Source organism: Eschrichtius robustus, chromosome 5 (genome assembly GCF_028021215.1).
Source record: "Eschrichtius robustus isolate mEscRob2 chromosome 5, mEscRob2.pri, whole genome shotgun sequence".
Taxonomy (NCBI): Eukaryota; Metazoa; Chordata; class Mammalia; order Artiodactyla; family Eschrichtiidae; genus Eschrichtius; species Eschrichtius robustus.
In genome coordinates this window covers 63061644-63082297 of record NC_090828.1, presented here as the reverse complement: position 1 = coordinate 63082297, position 20654 = coordinate 63061644, and the positions used below count along the sequence as shown (strand labels likewise).

The 20654-nt window shown below is 37.6% G+C and overlaps 2 protein-coding genes across 5 annotated transcripts; one reads left to right on the top strand and one right to left on the bottom strand.

Moving 5' to 3' along the window:
• The first annotated feature begins 22 nt into the window (after nt 1-22).
• Nucleotides 23-10148, top strand: SSB (small RNA binding exonuclease protection factor La). 2 transcript variants are annotated; one of them, XM_068544930.1, is made up of 12 exons: nt 23-136; nt 1859-1933; nt 4978-5081; nt 5172-5346; nt 5996-6103; nt 6199-6299; nt 7690-7761; nt 8093-8135; nt 8552-8692; nt 8983-9169; nt 9293-9424; nt 9743-10148. In XM_068544930.1, the coding sequence occupies exons 2-12, from the start codon at nt 1868-1870 to the stop codon at nt 9832-9834; spliced, it is 1221 nt and encodes a 406-aa protein (XP_068401031.1). In that variant the 5' UTR covers nt 23-136; nt 1859-1867; the 3' UTR covers nt 9835-10148. The 2 variants fall into 2 exon arrangements, with proteins under 2 accessions (XP_068401031.1, XP_068401032.1); XM_068544931.1 differs by lacking the exon at nt 4978-5081.
• Nucleotides 9835-20155, bottom strand: METTL5 (methyltransferase 5, N6-adenosine). Of its 3 annotated transcripts, XM_068544933.1 has the most exons (7): nt 19735-20155; nt 17693-17807; nt 17127-17308; nt 16254-16336; nt 11976-12027; nt 10362-10411; nt 9835-9935 (listed from the first exon to the last, which is right to left on the bottom strand). In XM_068544933.1, exons 1-7 carry the CDS (start codon nt 19841-19843, stop codon nt 9897-9899), a joined length of 630 nt encoding a protein of 209 aa, XP_068401034.1. In that variant the 5' UTR covers nt 19844-20155; the 3' UTR covers nt 9835-9896. The 3 variants fall into 3 exon arrangements, with proteins under 3 accessions (XP_068401034.1, XP_068401033.1, XP_068401035.1); XM_068544932.1 differs by lacking the exon at nt 9835-9935 and having other exon boundaries at nt 10293-10411; XM_068544934.1 differs by lacking the exon at nt 9835-9935 and having other exon boundaries at nt 10293-10411; nt 19902-20155.
• Nucleotides 20156-20654: the final 499 nt, after the last annotated feature.

The following is a 20654-nucleotide window of genomic DNA, read 5'->3' as shown; positions in this document are numbered from 1 at the left end:
CTGGCCGCAAGGGCTGCCGGGACAACCCCCATCTTCTTTAGGCGCGTTGGGAAAGCTGGCGGCGCTGGGGAGGGGAGACGTTGCTGTCGCTTTTAGTGACCCTGGGGCGCCTCTCTGTGGGACCGAAAACTTAACGGTGAGCAACTCCAGGTGGCTAAAAAGAAGAAGGTACAAAAGGGTCTGCTTTGCGTGGTGCGCGACGGCGCGTTCCCTTTCCTTGCTGCCTCACGCTGGTTGCGTGCGCTCCTCGCCTTCCTCGCGTTCGGGGCGAGCGCCTCGTGGGCCGCAGCCGGAGGCGGCGCGCTGGGCTGGGGAGAGAGGGGCGCGGGCAGCCGCGAGGTGGGGAGCCGGTCTCTGCGTTCCTCGCAGGAGCTAGGGTTCCCCGCACGTGGTTGGGGCCCAGGCGACCGAGTGGTTGCTTTGGGACGGGCTGTGGCGGGTTCTTTGGACCCAGGCTGCCCGCATCCCCACTGCGTCTTTGAGGTTTCGTACCTCCACCGCTTTCCAGTGTCGCCGAAAGCGGATGTTTCGGTCCGACTGTGTAAGTTTCTGGAGAGGTCGACGTGGGTTAAACGCCGAAGGTTCCTTGGATCGTGTGGGACAGATTGGAGGCCGGGGAATCGGGGCCGCAGGTGTTCCCCGGGCGTCACTCTCTTGGGTTTTAATGGTCCTCATTCACTCACATCAAGGCTTCTGAGCGAAATTGGAAAGTGAGGGTAATATTTCACTTCTGGTTGTGTGTACATTCTGAGAAAGTATCTCATGAAACGAAGTTCCAATATTGGGTAGGCCAAAGAAGTCTTACAGGGACTAAATAGGTCTTTTATCTCACCCTTTGTTTTATAGGGGGCCCTAGATCACAGTAATAACTTAGGAATTATGGTCGACAACCAATGCGTAAGATTGGGCAAATTTTGTAGTGAGATGTAGCACCGTAGGAGAGCTTCCAGTGTGCATCCAGGTTGTATTGCATAGCAATTACAAATTGTAAAGCCATGCCTCCAAGAAGTGTACCAGTCATAGTTCATCGCTAGAGTTAATGAATGGCAGATATCCTTGATGAATTCTTTTAAATATACTTTTGTACACGGTGTTTGGATGGTTTTAATGGAGCACTAGAAGCAAGTAATTTGAAGTCAGGAGACTTTGTTATCCCTAGCAAACCAACTTCACAGCTTCATTTTTTCCTACAGTGCTATTGTCAGGGATGAGAAACAGGAAACTGGCTGTAAGGTTAACCAATGTATTAGTAAATTAGTAGGCATACACCCAGTTTAATGTTGTTTTAGTGTCCTCAGGTTCTCAAATGATCATTTTCATATGTTCCTTATCATTAGTATTTATTTAATCTAACCCTGACTGTATGTAGTGTTTGAATTTTTTTCACCTTAAAGTTTTGATACATAATCTTGTTGATGACAAGTTTTTGGTAAGTCAGCTATGACTAATTTTAAACGAAATTCGGCCCACACCAAACAAGACTGAGATCCACAGTAATATACTGACAGATGATGATCTACTTAAACCTGGCAATGATTGGTAAGTGGTTGAATGGAGTTTTTTCCCTCAAAGCTTTCTAGATCAGCTAAATGAAGATAACCACTCACTTTGTTGTAGAAGATGGAACAGTGATTTACTGGAAGGGGTGTGGATTAGCCATAGTTTTTCATCACTAATTTCAGAGTTTTCTTTTGTTGAAATTTGAGAATTGAGTAGAGAAATTGAACCCATGAAATTAAAAATTACTGATTTTTAGGAAAACAGTGGGCTATTGATAATTTTAAAACATTCTTTTAATGGTCTTGAGTTTTATGTAAAAAGTAAATAACTTTTTTATGCCATTTGGGAAATTTTACAGATAGCCAGAATGGCAGAAAATGGTGATAATGAAAAAATGGCTGCTCTGGAGGCCAAAATCTGTCATCAAATCGAGGTATGATTCCTGTGGTGTTACACTGCAAAACCAGGCTCTTTGAGAGGAAATTTAGGGCCTCAAAACAAATACAGATAGACCATTTAATTTCAGTGTATTGACCTATTGAACTTTTGGTTTGTCTTTGATTCTTGGAGTTAGATAAATATACAGTAGTATACAGTTTTATATTAATGGAGCCTGTTTCTGAAACTCAAGAACAAAGACATTTCAAAAGGTAACACTATAGTGTTAGTTAACTTTTTTTGTGCTTTAGTTTCCTAGTCTGTAAAGCGAGGATAATAGTGTACCCTCCTCATAGCGTGGTTGTGAGGATTACATTAGTTCACAAAATGTAAAACATTTGGAATAGTGCCTAGCACATAGTAAAATAATTTTTAAAATCGTTTGTAAAGTACCTTCCCTGTTAAATAGCACTTTATTCTTGCAGGTCCTAGTAGTTTTTCCTGCCCAATTAGGTGTTCTCAGCCATTGTAACTTTTTAAAGGTGTTTGTTTGTTTGGTTGGTTTTGGGGTTTTTTTTTTTTGATGTGGACCATTTTTAAAGTCTTTATTGAATTTGTTACAATATTCTGTTTTATGTTTTGGTTTTTTGGCCGTGAGGCATGTGGGACCTTAGCTGGAACCTGCAGCCCCTACATTGAAAGACGAACTCTTAACCACTGGACTACCAGGGAGGTCCCAGCCATTGTAACTTTTAAGAGTATCTGTTTTCTCTTAACAATTTTTTTGAATTTAGGTATTGTATTTAAGTTGGTGCTTTACAGTATCAGTAATGGCTACATGGGAAATTATCTCTTAATTTATGTTTTATATTCTTAAGTGAGGAACTTCAGATCATACTGTTCGGTGTTTTTTGCAACTCTCAGAACTTTTTTAAAGTTGCACTTCTCTGTTATTTTAAATTTCCTGTGTTACAGCTTTTTTTTTTTTATTAATTTCTTTATAATCGTGAAGAAAACTGTATATTGAAAAAGTTAATAATGTCCCACAACCTGCCACCTCTCAAATCTCACCCTCTTGAGGTAATCAAGGTTAAAAGCCTGATGAATACCTTTTCACAAATTGGTCAGTGCTCACAGTAACATAATTTTTTCCCTTTCCCTCCACCAAACATAGGATGCATTATGGGGGAGTAGTTTTGTATCATCAGTAATTTACACCATCCCCTATTTGATATGTAGGACATTTCCAATTTTTTAGCTGTAGTAGTTCTATGATAAATATCTTCATATATAAATGTTATTAAACATGTTCACTGATTTCTCTAAGATAAAATTCCTAGAGGGAGATGTACTGCCTCAAGGGTTATACACGTTTTTTTAGAACTTTTGATTTTTGATACTTACTGCCAGTTAACATCTCTACCTGCATGACCATTTCTCCGTGTTCAGGCCAGTACTGGGTATTCTGGGTATTCTTGTCTTTAGAGTTTTGGCTAAATGCTTTTCATTGCTTTAAATTGAATTTATTTGGTTAATAGTGAGCTTGAACTTTTTAACGTTTATAGTACATTTTTTTTTAAATCTTTCTTTCTTTCTTTCTTTCTTTCTTTCTTTCTTTCTGTATTTATTTATTTATTTATTTATTTATGGCTGTGTTGGGTCTTCGTTTCTGTGCGAGGGCTTTCTCTAGTTGCGGCAAGTGGGGGGCACTCTTCATCGCGGTGCGCGGGCCTCTCACTATCGCGGCCTCTCTTGTTGCGGAGCACAGGCTCCAGACGCGCAGGCTCAGTAATTGTGGCTCACGGGCCTAGTCGCTCCGTGGCATGTGGGATCTTCCCAGACCAGGGCTTGAACCCATGTCCCCTGCATTGGCAGGCAGATTCTCAACCACTGCGCCACCAGGGAAGCCCCTATAGTACATTTTTATTTTTAGTAATTTAAAAAAAAAATGTCCTTTACTGGGACTTCCCTGGCGGACAAGTGGTTAAGACTCCATGCTTCCAATGCAGGGGGTGCGGGTTCCATTCCTGGTTGGGGAACTAAGATCCCCTGGTTGGGGAACTAAGTGTGGTGCAGCCAAAGAAAAGTGTCCTTTACTCATTTTTCTGTTAAGGTTTTCAGAGTTTTTTCTTCTTCTTCGTTGATTTATAAGAAGTATTAATAAACTTTTGTGTTTGTCTTTTACTTTTTATGCTACTTTTGGCATTCCAAGTAGTCACACCTGGGTCTTTTCATGTATACTACTTTTTTCGTTGTTTAACGTCTTCATTGGAGCATAATTGCTTTACAATGGTGTGTTAGTTGCTGCTGTATAACAAAGTGAATCAGCTGTATGTATACATATATCCCCATATCTCCTCCCTCTTGCATCTCCCTCCCACCCTCCCTATCCCACCCCTCTAGGTGGTCACAAAGCACCGAGCTGATCTCCCTGTGCTATGCAGCTGCTTCCCACTAGCTATTTATTTTACATTTGGTAGTGTAGATATGTCCATGCCACTCTCTCACTTCATCCCAGCTTACCTAATTTTTTAACTTTTAAATTTTTCTAATTTTTAAAAAATTAGAGTGATTAATCAGATTATTCTAGTTTCTTAAATTTAACAATCTATTCTTTCCACACTGACTTGAAATAAGAGGCTTTTCATATACCAAATCCTTAAATATGTTTTTGTTTTAAGGCTTTCTAATCTATTGTCACATCTGCTAATTATATTGTTTCAATAATTATTTTTAGTTTTATCTTTCTGTTAATATGCATTATAAATATTATAGTGTATTTGAGAGAAAATGTTTATTGCCAGTTAAGTTTTTTTTTTTTTTTTAATATTTATTTATTTATTTTGGCTGTGCTGGGTCTTAGTTGTGGCATGGGGACTTCTTAGTTGTGGCATGCCTGTGGGATCTAGTTCCCCGACCAGGGATTGAACCTGGGCCCCCTGCATGGGGAGCACGGAGTCTTACCCACTGACCACCAGGGAAGTCCCACCAGTTAAGTTTTGACATGTATTTTTAAAGACTAGAATTTGGTGATGTAATGGTAATTTTTAAAACTCAATATTATACAGTGCTCTGCAATATACTGTAATTATCTTGCAGTATTATTTTGGTGACTTCAATTTGCCACGCGACAAATTTTTAAAGGAACAGATCAAACTGGATGAAGGCTGGGTACCTTTGGAGATAATGATAAAATTTAATAGGTAAAAACCTTTTTTAAATTATAAGATTTTCTGCTAACAGCAAGTGCTACTACTAAGTTTTACAATGCTTTTATATATATATTTTTGCAGGTTAAACCGTCTAACAACAGACTTTAATGTAATAGTGGAAGCATTGAGCAAATCAAAGGCGGAACTCATGGAAATAAGTGAAGATAAAACTAAAATTAGAAGATCTCCAAGCAAACCCCTCCCTGAAGTGACTGATGAGTATAAAAATGATGTAAAAAACAGATCTGTTTATATTGTAAGTGGGCCTTTAATGCATTTAATTATATCTTAAATTTATTTAGAAAGCACATAGAGTGGATGAGAATAAGGGCTCAGGAATCATAGCTTCACCACCTACTGTATATCCTTGGGCAATATTCTTAGCCTCTGTAAGCCTTATCTTCATAAATGGGGATAATATTTTTTACCTTATAGAACTGTTGTGAGAATTAAATGAAAAAACCCATATAACACTGGACAAAATCTTTGACATACATATTGTAAGTACTCAGTGCACATCAACTGTTCTTACTTATCAACAGCTAAACTTGTTAGCTGTTTTCTTTAGCACATTAATTTTTAAGTAGATTTTTTTATTCTACAAAAATTCAGACATACAGCAGCAGATTGAATATATAATGTACCATTATCCAACTTCAACAGTTACTAACGTGATTAATCTTGTTTTATCTTTGGCCTATCTGGATTATTTTGAAGTGAATCCCAGATAAACGAGTCACTTCTGTTGCACTGGTCAACAATGGCTCTTAACCAGAGCTATTAAACATTTAAGAGACAGAGAAAGAGAGATATATATATCCTCACTTCAAGACACAGTAAATCAGAATTTCTCACAAATCGTTTACTTGAGTTGTCATTTGTACATTTCTTCCTACTCTTCACAGAAAGGCTTCCCAATTGATGCAACCCTTGATGACATAAAAGAATGGTTGGAAGATAAAGGTCAGGTACTAAATATTCAGATGAGAAGAACATTGCACAAAGCATTTAAGGTATGGTTGTATGATGTAACAGACTTTTTCTAGTAGAAAAATACTTGGGATGTCACTTTAAAAAAAAACCCCAACTTTTCTTCCACTTTTAATAGGGGTCAATATTTGCTGTATTTGATACCATTGAATCTGCTAAGAAGTTTGTCGAGACCCCTGGCCAGAAGTACAAAGACACAGACCTGCTAATACTTCTCAAGTAAGTCAGCTTGCTGATGTTTTTTTTTTTGGCCACTTAGTTGTCTGGAATTGACACACTGGGGTAAGGAGTATAGAATAACATTCTCTACAGTAAGACCAGTATTTTTAGTATCCTTAGGCATCCTTTGAGAAATGCTTGAAGTTTGCTCACTGGAACTACTAGTCCTTTGAGACTATAAGGAAGTGTTAGGACCTTTTCACGCAATTAATAAGGGAGGTTAAGTTTTAGGACTTAACTTTGCATGTGAAACTTATAGTTAGGCTTGATGCTAAAATCTGAGCTTTTGGTGTGGTTAGAGAATAAATCACTGTACAGTTTTTATCTATTCTTCTCGTAATCTATATATGCCTGTATTTTTATACGGTACAAAGGATTATTTAATAGAGATTTGAATCACATTCTTGGTGTGTGTGTGTGCGCACCTGTGCGTGTGTCTAAAAATTAGGACAAACCAGGACATTTTCATGATACAGTTGTAGGGCCATAATCCCCTACTTTTGCATTGCATGGTCTTCTAAATGCTGTCTACTAAACCTGATGGACTTAGAGATGCACAGTGATAAATCGTGCTGTCAGTGTTAAACTCTCAGATTTTTTTGACTTGTGATTTTCATAATTGCTTATTCTTGGGTCTCAGGGATTTCAGAATTTTTGCTTTTGTGAAATTAACACAAAAACTATGAAGCAAAGTAGTTGCATAACTTTTGGTATACTTTCTTTTTTCTACACATGAAAAATGAAAATCAGCATGAGATTCTTAGTGAATATAGGGTTTCTTTTTTGTGGTGATGAAAATGTTCTGAAATTCATTAGTAGTGATGATTGTTGTACAATTCTTAATATACTAAAAGTCATTGAATTATATGCTTTATTTATTTATTTATTTATTTATTATATTTATGGCTGTGTTGGGTCCTCGCTTCTGCGCGAGGGCTCTCTCTAATTGCGGCAAGTGGGGGCCACTCTTCATCGCGGTGCACGGGCCTCTCACCATCGCGGCCTCTCTTGCTGCGGAGCACAGGCTCCAGACGCACAGGCTCAGCAGTTGTGGCTCACGGGCCTAGTTGCTCCACGGCATGTGGGATCCTCCCAGACAAGGGCTCGAACCCGTGTCCCCTGCATTGGCAGGCAGACTCTCAACCACTGCGCCACCAGGGAAGCCCCGAATTATATGCTTTAAAAGAATGAATTCTATGGCATGTGAATTATTTCTTAGTAAAGCTGTTATTTTAAAAAATGAGAGTAACTTCCTTAATGTATTTTGAATTTATAAGTAATTTTGTTGATAAAGAATGTAACATTCATTCCTGTGCAATGTCTTAAATCATTCAATATAATTTGCAGTCCTCTTCTCATGAACTTAGCCTTTATATTTTGTGTCCTTCAGGGAAGATTACTTTGCAAAAAAAAATGAAGAAAGAAAGCAAAATAAAATCGAAGCTAAATTACGAGCTAAACAGTAAGTATGTTGAGCTAATCATAACATTTTAGTTCCTTAAAGCTTTGACAGGTAGTAAGGTTATTGGTTCTGGGAAGTGAGGTTGATGATGAGCTCTGAAATGAGTAGCAGTAGGCCTTCCTTTTGCTAATGAAACATTGAGGTCTTAAGCTGCCTTGATAATCTTGGGGCCACATTGTGTTGCAGTCTAGCATCAGACAGTCAGAAAGCCTAAGGACTGGCTTTGGTTATTAAGTAGTTTAGTCATCATGCTTAAGGTTAACTTTATCAGGGTTTAATTTTCTCATACATGAAGTAAATGGAAACGTTCTAATGATATTTTTACTTGCAGAGAGCAAGAAGAAAAACAAAAGTTAGCAGAAAATGCTGAAATGGTACGTATATATTACTAAGAAATCTGTAATTCAAATTTAGGAGAATAAAAAGCCTGGGGACTTTCTAAAGAAAATATGTAAGCAAGTCTACAGTTGTCATATCACTGAAGTACTAGCCAAATATTGCCTAAAATTATTATTTATCCAGCGCAGTAAGATTTATATAATAACTAATTATTACTTGCTGGAGAAGTTAAATAAGTTAAAATCAGAAGCCATTGTAGAACAGAGGATGATAAAGGAGAATGTACCAACTACTTAAACTATTTAAATTTATACTACTTCAAAATAGCATTTTAGTTTCTAGCTTATTTCTTGTATGTGTATATATATATATAGAGAGAGAGAGAGGTATATGCCATTTCTGGTTTGTGGTTGCTTTTAAGAAACTTTTATCACCTTATATATTTTTATAGAAATCTCTAGAAGAAAAGATTGGCTGCTTGCTGAAATTCTCGGGGGACTTAGATGATCAGACGTGTAGAGAAGATTTGCATATCCTTTTCTCAAATCATGGTGAAATAAAATGGATAGACTTTGTCAGAGGAGCCAAAGAGGTTTGGAAATATTCATATGCTTTTTACCACTCAGTTTAAAAGTTCATAGAAACTTATCTTTTAGAAGATGACATTAGTAGAAGAAAGCAATTTTTTGTTAGTATGTTTATGAAAATAGTTTCTACTTGGTCATTTACTTTCTGTTTTATTATTGCTGTAACTGGATGTGATGTCTGATATTTTCTGAATTGTGCTATAAATAACTGTTGGAATTAGTGACTTCAAGTTTTTTAATAACTTCCTGATGTTCAGTAAAATTCCCTGGCCTTTGTTTTCTGTCTTTGGTGTAGGGAATAATTCTGTTTAAAGAAAAAGCTAAGGAAGCACTAGATAAAGCAAAAGACGCAAATAATGGTAACCTACAGTTAAGGAACAAAGAGGTCACCTGGGAAGTACTAGAAGGAGATGTGGAAAAAGAAGCGTTGAAAAAAATAATAGAAGATCAACAAGAATCCCTAAACAAATGGAAGTCAAAAGGTCGTTAATTCTGATTTTCTTTGACTATTTAACTCATTTGCTTGGGTAAAAATTTTAATTGGTGTTAAAAGACATTGACAAGAGGTTTAAAACATTACGGATTTCTCAATTTTGTCTCTACAGGTCGCAGATTTAAAGGAAAAGGAAAGGGAAATAAAGCTGCCCAGATTGGGTCTGCTAAAGGAAAAGTACAGTTTCAGGGCAAGAAAACTAAATTTGATAGTGATGATGAACATGATGAAAATGGTGCATCTAGTAAGTTTTTTTAAGTCCTTTGGTACATTGATGAGAAATTATTTGTGGGAGAAAAACAAATATGGTTTTACAACTTCTGTGTAAGTGATGTTCTCAGATTGTGATTGACCTTGGTTATGCTATTTTACACGTGGAAAACAAAGATGTTTGGAAGCTAAGTTTAGAGAGCAGGTCCGTACTAAAGGAAAAGCCTTTTCTCATTGGTGTAGGAAAGTTGTTGCTAATCTGTTTAAACAATTATTTTTTATAGTTATGCTCAATATTAACATAGAGTAATGCTTACGGTGAACTTAACGAAAATTAATTGTCATTGTATAGGACCAGTAAAAAGAGCAAGAGAAGAAACAGACAAAGAAGAAGAACCTGCATCAAAACAACAGAAAACAGAAAATGGTGCTGGAGACCAGTAATTTAGTAAACATTTTTTATTCATTTTAATTAGATTTTAAGCTGCTTTTGTCTTTGGAGGCTTTTAAAAAGAAAACCGAATTAGGTCCACTTCAATGTCCACCTGTAAGAAAGGAAAATTTTGTTGTTGTTTAACTTGTCTTTTTTTGTTGTTGTTATTGTTATCAAAATGAGTATTTTTTTATGTATAATTCTGTTTGTGTTCTTTCAGATTATTCAAATATCAAAAGAAACATTCTTCCACTAAATTGCCTTTGTAATATGAGAATGTATTAGTACAAAGTAATAAAATGTATACTGCATAAAAATAAAATAAGTTTATTTTTTATTTTTGTGCCCAAAGTATTTGAGAATTTATCTTAAACCAGCATACTGGCTGTTGTGGTTATAGGCCCATCCCAGAGTTAAGTACTTATCTTCTAGGCTGGCTTTCTGTATTCACTCAAGCAACTTGATAACATTAGAAATAATTACTTACTGTGAAGTTTTTCAGTACTGAATGTAGATAAACCAGAATCAAGAGACTTACTGATTTCCTTTTATGAAACTTGTATGATGCCGGCAGGTCATATCGTAGCTCTACAAAACAAAAGCCACCTAAGGGTAAAAATTATACTTCCAAACATTTACCGCCCTTGACTTAGAAAAAAAAAAAAATTAAGGAAGTACTAAATGCTGATAAGCCAAACATTTCAGACCTGTCACTTAATTTATCCAGGACTGATTTGATATATCCCCACGATAAGCCATGGCAAACTGAGCCCGGCATTTGTTTGGGTCATTATATCAAAATTTGAGATTATGGGGAAGAGTATAGAAGGTTAACAAGTGGACAAAAAAGTATATCCTATGAAAATATGATAGTATTTTCCTATTTTTAATTTCCTAAGTAATCTATAGCTACCAGTTGCATAACAACCATGCTTATTTTTAAAATTTCCGGTTTGGATTTTAGTAATGGTAGTAAGTAGCTAATTATTTTCCTACTGAGCTCTCAAATGAAAAACCACTTTTCACATTCTTTTCTTCTAAAGGATAATGTAGGTTCTCAAAACTTAGCACTGATCAACTTTAGAGGGATGGCAGTAAGTCTACCTACCTATGCTTCATATTTTGCAACAAATTCTAACTCCCTAAATCACAGCTCTCAACTTTTAATGTGCAATCAAATCACCTTCAAATCGAATCAAATCCTGTTCAAATGAAGATTATAATTTAGTAGGTCTGGGCGCAGCCTGCAATTCTTCAAGTCTGACAAGCTCCCAAGGGATGGCAATGCTGATGGTCCACATTTGAGGACCACACTTGGAGTAGCAAGGCTCTGGCTTGGTGTGCTACTACTGGAACTGTTCTAAGGTCTGCATGTTGCATATTATAATACCTTAAACTAGGCAAGGAATGACAATACTGAATATACTAGGAAGACAGACTTTTACACATTACATTACTAATTATTATGAAGGCAATAGATCTAGTTATGTGGTTAACCCTGTTTGTTAGTACTAATCCAGTCAGTTTATTATTGTGTAAAAAAATTTCCCCCTTATTGTACTCTTATTTCAGGCTTTTCAGAATTACTTGGTTTATAGTTAGCTTCTAGTTACATGCTTTTCCCATTTTGATGTTTGTGAATATTACCCAGTTTACTAATAAAAATGTATCAAACATGATTTACATGGTGTGGATGATTATATTCTATCCCCCACTAAAAAAATTAAAAGCTTCATGTTATCTGACTCTAGGGACAATTAGAAAGTTGAAATAGAAGGGTAATCCAGGCATAATCTGGTGGTATTTTCCAGGAATGAATTTCAAACTAAGGCCTGACAAACTCTAAGCCCAAACTCTTAAGTCACTGTGATGATTATAAGGTTCTGTCTGAGCCTGGAAAGAACAAATACTTGGGTGCCATTAAAAGTTTTCAGTAAAATGCATAAATTGGGACAGTCTTGCGCAAACACTGATACCCTGCCTTTACTCCATTTCCAACCCACTACCAACCACCCACATTTTGCCACACTAAAATACATGTTCTACAATATCTTTTCTCAGCACATGTAAACATTCTGGTTAGGCTAATGCCTGTTGGCCTTCTTAGATAATTAGGGTTGAGATTTGTTTATGAGAAGCATAATTGTCTTACCTGCAATAACATCTATCTTGATTTTCCATTCTGCAGCTTTCTTTTGAATATGCTGAACATAAAATAACATGTTAATGTGAGCTGATCTTTAAACAATTTTTTAAAAATTGCTTTTTACTAATACTTGATTGTAAGTTTTCAAGCTTTCAAAATTTCATTAGAATTTAGACCCTTAAAATTTTTTCAACTGGATGAATAATATATTGAAAATACGAAACCAAGCCATTTAATAATCTGAGCCAAATTACATAATTAAATACAAGTAATAAAGCTATTATTTCAGAAGTGCATCAAAGTAAATAATGTACTCATGGTTTCTGCAGCATTATTTCATCAATATATACAGGTATCCTAGGAACCATTCAGCAGAGATCTATGTCCATGAGCAATTCAGTGGCAGTATGGTACAGAGGTTAAGGACATGGTTTCTGGAACCAGACAGCCTGCATTTGAACTGAAGCTCTATTAGCTATGTAACCGAGCAAATTACGCATTTTTTTGTGTGCCTCAGTTCCCTCGTCCGTTAAATGAGGATGATCATGACATCTCATCAGATTGTTGCAGAGTGTGAAAAATGCTTTGAACTGTGGTGGCATACAGAGCAAGTACTAAATGTTAGCTATTTATAGGTCTAAGAATTTTGAACCACTTCATAAAACTTTTGATTACTAATTTATAAAAATTGCTTTATGAATTAAAATATATACACAACACTCCAACATTAATAAAAATGGGAAAAAAGTTGCCCATAATCCCCTAAGTAAATTTTATGCATAATTTTCTAGAACTACTGTAGTAGAGATAGCAATATTTGGTATAAGCATTTTGTTCATGTTGGTAGTGTTCACAGTACTCAAACTGATTGATAAAATACTCAATTATCCCTATGTTTGAGGTTCAAATATTTCCATTATAAATAATACAATATGTTTGTGCTTGTAGTCTGTTCTTGAATTTAATAAATAATCCCAGTTCTGGGCATGTTTTTTCCCCTACTTTGAGACCTAAAATTTCTGTATAAGGATATAGACTTTAGGGGCTTCCCTGGTGGCGCAGTGGTTGAGAGTCTGCCTGCCAATGCAGGGGACACGGGTTCGAGCCCTGGTCTGGGAAGATCCCACATGCTGCGGAGCAAATGGGCCCGTGAGCCACAATTACTGAGCCTGCGCTCCGCAACAAGAGAGGCCGCGATAGTGAGAGGCCCGCACACCGCAATGAGGAGTGGCCCCTGCTTGCCGCAACTAGAGAAAGCCCTCGCACAGAAACGAAGACCCAACACAGCCATAAATAAATAAAAAATTAAAAAAAATAATACCTAGCATATATATTAAAAAAAAAAGGATATAGACTTTAATACAAATAATATTATAATTTAATGGAATCCTAGGATCCTTGGTAAATTTTTGAGAAAGTATGATGACAGTTCTTTGCTATCTGAGCCCTAAGATTAGTGAAAGAGGTTTTAGATGTTAGATTATACAATGGAATGTGGTTGGTTCTGGCAGAGATGTCAAAGAATAAATGGGGTAAGCTTGGGATAAACACTGAAAGAACAGTGCCTGGCCTACCTACTTTGCTTTAACTATAAGCCAAGAACTAAATTCTCACAATGCCTAATGAAAGAAGATATGGCAACAGCCGTAAGAGTCATCCAGCTTATTAACATATCTGCCAAGATACGCTTATATTTTACCTAAGTATTTCTATCAAAAAATTCTATCAAATGCACCTCTATTATGGATAGAGGGCCAAGCACTTTTAAAAGACAACGGTCTACAGTTAAGGGGTCTGAGGTAAGCTTCAATAACAATGTTACTAGTCATATAGAATACTTAAAACAAGCAAAATTATCACAAAGCTTAGAGCAGATATATCTACAGCATAAACTAAGGACTGTCTTAGTATTAGAAGTTCATTCATTATCATACCTCCTTCACAGTATGCACAATACACACCAGATTAATTTCTCAAATTATTTAGTTGCTGTGCTAATGGAAATACTTCTACACTGCCAAAATAAAAATGGATTTAAGTAAATATTTGCTTAAAATTCTATTAAGCGGATCAAGACAATGCTGATACTGCTGCCTCCTGGTGGTGGAACATGGCAATACCAAACAGTGAAGATGGGAGTTCCTTGGTAATGTGACTGCAGGAATTCATTCAATTAATTAGACTTTGCTGCTTAACTGCACTTTTTATTGGCATATTTTACTTGGTTTGCATGAATTGTATATCAGTAATATAAAATTTATGTTATGCCAAACTGCAGAAGAGTTCATAGCAGGCCTGACTGCTTATCCGTAGAAAGGTCTACATGTAAGTTTGGCCTTTGGCTAGAGTATGGGAACTTAGATTTTGGGAGAGTTTCCACTCCCCATCCCTTAATAATAGTGGCTCACTGTGCTTAAAATGTTTATGCTGAGTACCTGTTTTGTTACTGGGAGTCTGGAATTTGGGTATCTGCCAGGCAGGGGGTGCCTATGTGATGAATACCCAATAAAAACCCTTGGCACCAAGATTCCAGTGACCTTCCCTGGTTGACAACATTTCACATGCCTTGTCACAAAACTTCTTTGCTGGAAGAATTAAGTGCATCCTGTATGACTTCACTGGGAGAGAACTCCGGAAGCTTGCACCTGGTTTCTCCTGGATTGTGACCAATGCACCTTTCCCTTTGCTAATTTTGCTCTGTATCCTTTAGCTGTAATAAATCCCAGTCAAGAGTATGACGATATGCTCAGTCCTATGAGACTTCCTTGTGAATCATCAAACCTGAAGATGATCTTGGGGACCTCCTCAACACAGGCTTTTTAGATACCAATAATTCCTGGTGTTTGTTTTCACTTACTGAATGGGGATTTATTTACCAGTAAAGTCATGTTGTGTTCTGCTGCTTACCTGCAGGGACCACTACTAATTGTTTAACAGTATACAGGCATACCTCGGAGATATTACAGGTTTGGTTCCAGACCACCGCAATAAAGTGAATATCACAAGAGTGAGTCACCTGATTTTTTTTGTTTCCCAGTGCATATAAACGTTCTGTTTACACTATACTGTAGTCTATTAAGTGTGCAATACTTTATTGCTAAACAATGCCAAAACAATTATAATAGTAATATCAAAGATCACAGATCACCATGACAAATATAATAAAAAAGTTGGGCATACTGCAAGAATTACCAAAACATGACACAGAGACACAAAGTGAGCAAATGCTATTGGAAAGATGGTGCTGACAGACTTGCTTGATGCAGGGTTGCCACAAACCTTCAATTTGTAAAAAAATGCACTATCTACACAGTGCAATAAAGCAAATGGCAATAAAACAAGGTATGCCTGTATATATTTTTAGCTATGTAATTTTATATATTTTTAAAGGTTATTAGATTACCATATATTCATAATTTGTTTCCAACTGAATTCCAGTACACTGCATTTATACAAATAAAATATTTTTCCTACAAAACTACTTTAAAATCTCTTAATACATGTCTGATTTAAAATAATAACAGCTAACATGACAACTGCCAGACACTATTTAAGTGCTTTATAAATATTAACTCATTTAATCCTCACACCAACCCTGCAAAGTATAAGGTGCTCTTAGTTCCTCATGCTGTAAGAGTATAGGTGAGTACAGGATAGGTGACGAAAATGAATTCAAGTACCTTGACCAAGATAAGGCAGCTGTGAAGCAGCAGAGTTCAAATATGAATCTAGGTAGGCTGGCTCTATAGTCTATGTTCTTGATCACTATGTTAAACTGACACTAAAATAAGGTACCGTCCCACCCCCAATTTTCTGGAATACATCCTACACAGCCTTATGTGTTATGTGCTGACAGTGAAGAACAATGGAAGAAGTGGGTTCTGAACTCAGATCAGTTCAGCCTCCCAGGCTCAGTGTTCTGAAAAACCAGGCCGCCCTTGCCTCCCTTATGCACACCAGGCCACACCAGGCCACTGGGACGCACCAACCAGGGCTTACGCAGGCAAACCAGGACATACTGGAACCACCGTTACGCCTACTCCTCTATTCCTGAATTATATAATCACTCTCCTGTTAACAGCTCCTGCCTGAACAAATCTTTGACAAAATAAAGCTAATCACAAATGCTAGCTAGTTAAAGGGAAAACTTACTTTCTAAGTGCCAGATGTTTTAAAAGTTCAGGAGAATTAGATACCCTGGTATTTAGTATTCACAGTAAATCCTTAAAATACTGTCATGAATTTAAAAATAAATGACAGAATATTATGATGATTTGAACTTACTTCTCTAGTTGAGGATTTGTGTAAAGAATATACTGCTGTTCTTGCCATTTCCAAAGCAGTCTTCAGAAAGGCCATATCTGTCCCTGTTAAGAGTAGAAAAAGCTCCTATTTACATTATATACCTGTTAACAAAATAGAAGATTAAAGGAATACTAGGTATTTAGAAACATTTTTTTCCAAACTCCAAAATAGCCATTTCAAATTCTTTCTGTAACAAGACAGGGTACAAATAACCAAGATATCTAAATATCTTTTAAGGTTGTTGGAATAAAACCAGAATTATACTGTCTTGTTTAAATGAGGCTAAAGTAAAAATTTTAATATTATATTCCAAATTAACAACTTTCAAAGAGGGCAGAAGCAAACAAGTAAAGTAGTAATCAGAATGCTGGGGGCAGGTGGAGGGAGGACTTTTTAAACTATGCGTGTCTTTTCCTCTTCTGACTTCTTACCCTCCTTGCCCCCAAAATACATAAAATAAATAGCCACAGTGAGTCACTGTTACTGATGGACACATGTTGAAACCTTCAAATGTTGAGACATTAAAAAGAGGTTTTAAAAATATAAAAGCCTTATAGGATTCATACTCATTCATAAGGGTTAGGTAAATCATTCTAGAAAGCAGATGAAGAATAGTAAGTGGATAAATTTGTTCACTTAGCACAAACTTATGAAAACAAAGATTGAAAAATTCAATTCCCTAGCCATGCATTAAACAAACTGAAATTCAAACTGTAATAACTATACAGGTAAGAGATTGGTTTATTTAATGAACAGTGATAAAATCACTTAACCCAAACAATCAATGAGAAAATGGTTTTTAAAACTTGCTTTTCTACAAAGACACCAGTACACATGATTCTTATTACTAACCTTTATTATTTTTGGTCCCAAAGGGAGGATTCATAATTACTGTATCAAATGACTTGGACATTCTGTTAGATAATGAGCACACATCACACTGAACCATGTCAACATTTGTTAACTCAAACTCTTCTACATTCCTATTAAATATTTCCAACGCATCTTCATCTATGTCGAATCCAACACACAACCTATAAATATAAAACACAAAGTGACAACTACTTAAAGCTCCCCAGTCAAAACAACAACAAAACCAAAACCATGTACCTTTGTAACCCAACTGACCAAGTGACAGTGAGTGTTGTCTTTTAACAGCATGATTTCCCAAACTGTCAGGGGTTGGAAACTCAGGTTCATATAAAAGAGGGGCATATGACTTCTGCTGTTACTGTTTTTTGTTGTTGTTTTTTTTTTAGTTTGTTTTGATGTTCTGCCCATTCTAAATGTACTCGGTATTAGATTCTTGCTCCTCTCATCTCACACTATAGAGTCCCATAAATATAAATCAGTTGATTTTATTTACTCTTCTTATTAAAACCATCCCATACCCAAACAGTATGTACTGGATCACATACCCTGCTCCCAGCATTGCAGTTCCGATGCTAAGCACTCCACAGCCACATCCTAGATCTGCAACCACTTTATTTTCAATGTCATCATATGTGTTATGAATTGTATAGAGCATACATGCTGAATGATCAAAAAAAAACATATTAAGGAATAAGTAGGCAAGTTGATGACCAAAATCCAATTTGTGCAAATGACTCTTTGTAAAACAATTTCTTATCTTGCATTATTTACACCTCCCCTAAATCGTGTGCCAGATTATTAAAAAATAGTAAGGTATAATAACTTGGCATGTAGTTAAGGATAATAACACATACCAGTGGTTCCCCCAAACTAGTCTCTGCTGACAACGCCAAGAATGACAAAACTTTGAGGTAAAATGAGAAAAATAAGGTCAAAATGTTTTATTTTTCCTCAACCTGTTCAAAACATTGCCATACACATATACATATATCAGTTTTCTTTGATGCTGAAATATCACTTTTATGAAAGGATGGTAAGAGTAAATAGGTTTAAAAAATATCTTTCCTTGTCAAAATATAGACCTGGCAACCCTATATCAGTTTCCAAAATTGTGAAATTTTACTGATCTTTGAAATCTGTAAGTCTGGGAACCACTAATACTGAACAAGCATTAACATTAAAACAGAACTTTTTTTGCAGCAAGTTTGTCACCATAACACAGGTACTGTAAGTTCAAGCTAGAATGGGAAAGGAAAAGACCTACATCCACAATAAGGCCTTTAGACGCATATATTCACACACATATATTCATGATCTACAGACACATGTATCTACTAATGAGACCTGATAAGAGAACTATTGAGGAGCAGAACAGAAGCTGCTGAGATGAGAAAGGGATCTTTCAAATACATGAAGGTTGGGGCTATACTGAAGGTTAAGCATGAGTAACTTCACTGACATCTCCCTGTGGATATCTGAACCCACCAACGGCTGCTGGCCATCACTGATGCCCCAAGATCTAGAGGTTTTATCAAAAACACAATTACAGGGATGTGTCAGGCTGACTGTGCTGTTCTGATTATTGCTGCAGGTGTTAGTGACTTTGAAGCTAGTATCTCAAAGAATTAGCACAACCATGTGTATGTTACACACTGGCTTTGAAACAACTGATTGTTATTTGGAAAAATAAAAAAAAAGGATTCCACTAAGAAACCCTGCAGCCAGAAGACATTAAAGAAATCATTATCTAAATTGAGATAACTGGTCTTACCTCAGACACAATTTTGTGCAATTTTTGGTTGGAATTATGACAATATGTTGGGAGTTAAGTGCAGGTATACACGTTTTTTCCTTGACTTTCTTTGGCAGCTTAGAAACAGAACTATGTTGAAGTTAGGGGGACTCCTCCTTGCAGATGTTCCCAACAAATTAATTTTCCTAAGACTCCCTCAATGACTTTGGTAATATGTTTATTAAATATAAATGGTTTTTCCTGTGTTCTTTTACTTCCAGTATCAATCTCTCACATCAAGCAACACTGCTGATTCTCCGATCATTTGTTAAAATTGAAATGCATCCTCATCTTTAATATAGCACCTATTATGGATTTGTTAAAACTCAGTCCTTCCACTACCAACTCTAGTATTCATTTCTAGGGCAGAGTACAGCGCGTAGGAATCCTCGTACTGGCAATTCGTTACACCGGGAAATGGATCCTTATTTAGCAAGTATTTACTGAGCTGCTAAGTGGTACCAGGAACTCTTCTAGGCTCTGGGAATTGTGTGAACAAGACCAGCACATTTTTGCCCTCAAGGAGTTAATAGTGTAATAAGATTAACAAACACATTAAAAAGTGTCTGACAGTGTTGAGGGGTATGCAGAAAAACAAACAGTAAAACGATAGTGTCTTGTGCGCGGGATGTTTTCAGGTGCAATGTCAAGCAAGTCCTCTCTAACGCAACATGAAATCTTAGGGCAGAATTCCTCTAGACGTTCTCTGTATCCAAATAACTGTTCTATTTTCACAGTGGAGTGAGTAGACAGGACTAACCTGCGAGACAAGGGCATGGTCAGCAGCCGCCCTACCTGCAATGTGAGGCCTGGTTGGATACTGTTCTAGAAGGAGCTTGGGCTTTTCGAATCCATCCACTTGTTGCAGGTGACTCTCTAGTTCCTTAAGCCTTAATTTCTTCATGTTTCTAAAAGTGTGCGTTCGCAGGGTTCAACGGCGCTGGATCTGCAGAGAAACCTACTTCACCTGGATCTCCCCGCCAACTCCGATCCCCCGCTCCTTTTTCAGCGCCGCGGGCTGAGAGCCAGGCTGGGAACGCAGGGCGCGAAAGGTACACCCGGCTTAGGCGGTTCTCGCTCTCCTCCCCGCGCCAGCTGTGGGCAGAGTCCTCGGCCAGCCTTTGGTCCGCCTCCAGGGTACCCCGCGCCGAGACTGGACTGGAGTCGCTGAGGGCTCCTCACGCAGCGTCTCCGCACTTCCAGTAGCTGCTCTCGCCTCGGCCGGGACCGGAAGCGCCGTCACGCACGCGCACACGCGTCCGCCATCCAGCGGTCCCACGCCGAGCTGCAACCGCGGCCCCGCGCACGGGTTCCGATGGCAGCCGAGCGCTTCCTTCGCCTGCACAGCGGTGCCGTCGGCGCCCACAGGAAAGTCCGCCCTTCTCTCCCCCCAGGGGCCGGCCCCCGCCACATGTCGCGTGGTCGTTACCGTCTAGTTTTTCCTTGAGTACTGTCAGATCCTTGAAGGAAGTGGGGAGAAAGAGGGTGAAGGTGAGGGTGAAAGTCACGGTCGATTTGTTTTAATGCCCACTGTGGTCCTTTCTGCCTCCTGTCTCCCAAGCTCCCTCTCAAAGAGTAGCAACCTCCACTCACCTTTGCTTTCCTTGCCATTCGCATGCCCTACTTTGTTTCCCTCTTTTTAGGTCAACTGTGTCACTTACCTCAGCTCCTACAGCGTGGTGATGTCCGAGAAGCCCAAGCAAGAGAGAGTTTAG

Bases quoted from the DNA above. Each gene is read 5' to 3' on its own strand.
- SSB (XM_068544930.1), top strand. From the start codon at position 1,868: ATGGCAGAAAATGGTGATAATGAAAAAATGGCTGCTCTGGAGGCCAAA. The intron at 6,300-7,689 runs GTAAGTCAGCTT...TGTGTCCTTCAG, and splicing joins GACCTGCTAATACTTCTCAA to GGAAGATTACTTTGCAAAAA. The intron at 9,170-9,292 runs GTCGTTAATTCT...TTGTCTCTACAG, and splicing joins AAACAAATGGAAGTCAAAAG to GTCGCAGATTTAAAGGAAAA.
- METTL5 (XM_068544932.1), bottom strand. From the start codon at position 19,843: ATGAAGAAATTAAGGCTTAAGGAACTAGAGAGTCACCTGCAACAAGTG. The intron at 17,309-17,692 runs GTATGTGATCCA...TTATATTTATAG, and splicing joins ACTGCAATGCTGGGAGCAGG to GTTGTGTGTTGGATTCGACA. The intron at 10,412-11,975 runs GTAAGACAATTA...TTTGTTTTGTAG, and splicing joins CAAGATAGATGTTATTGCAG to AGCTACGATATGACCTGCCG.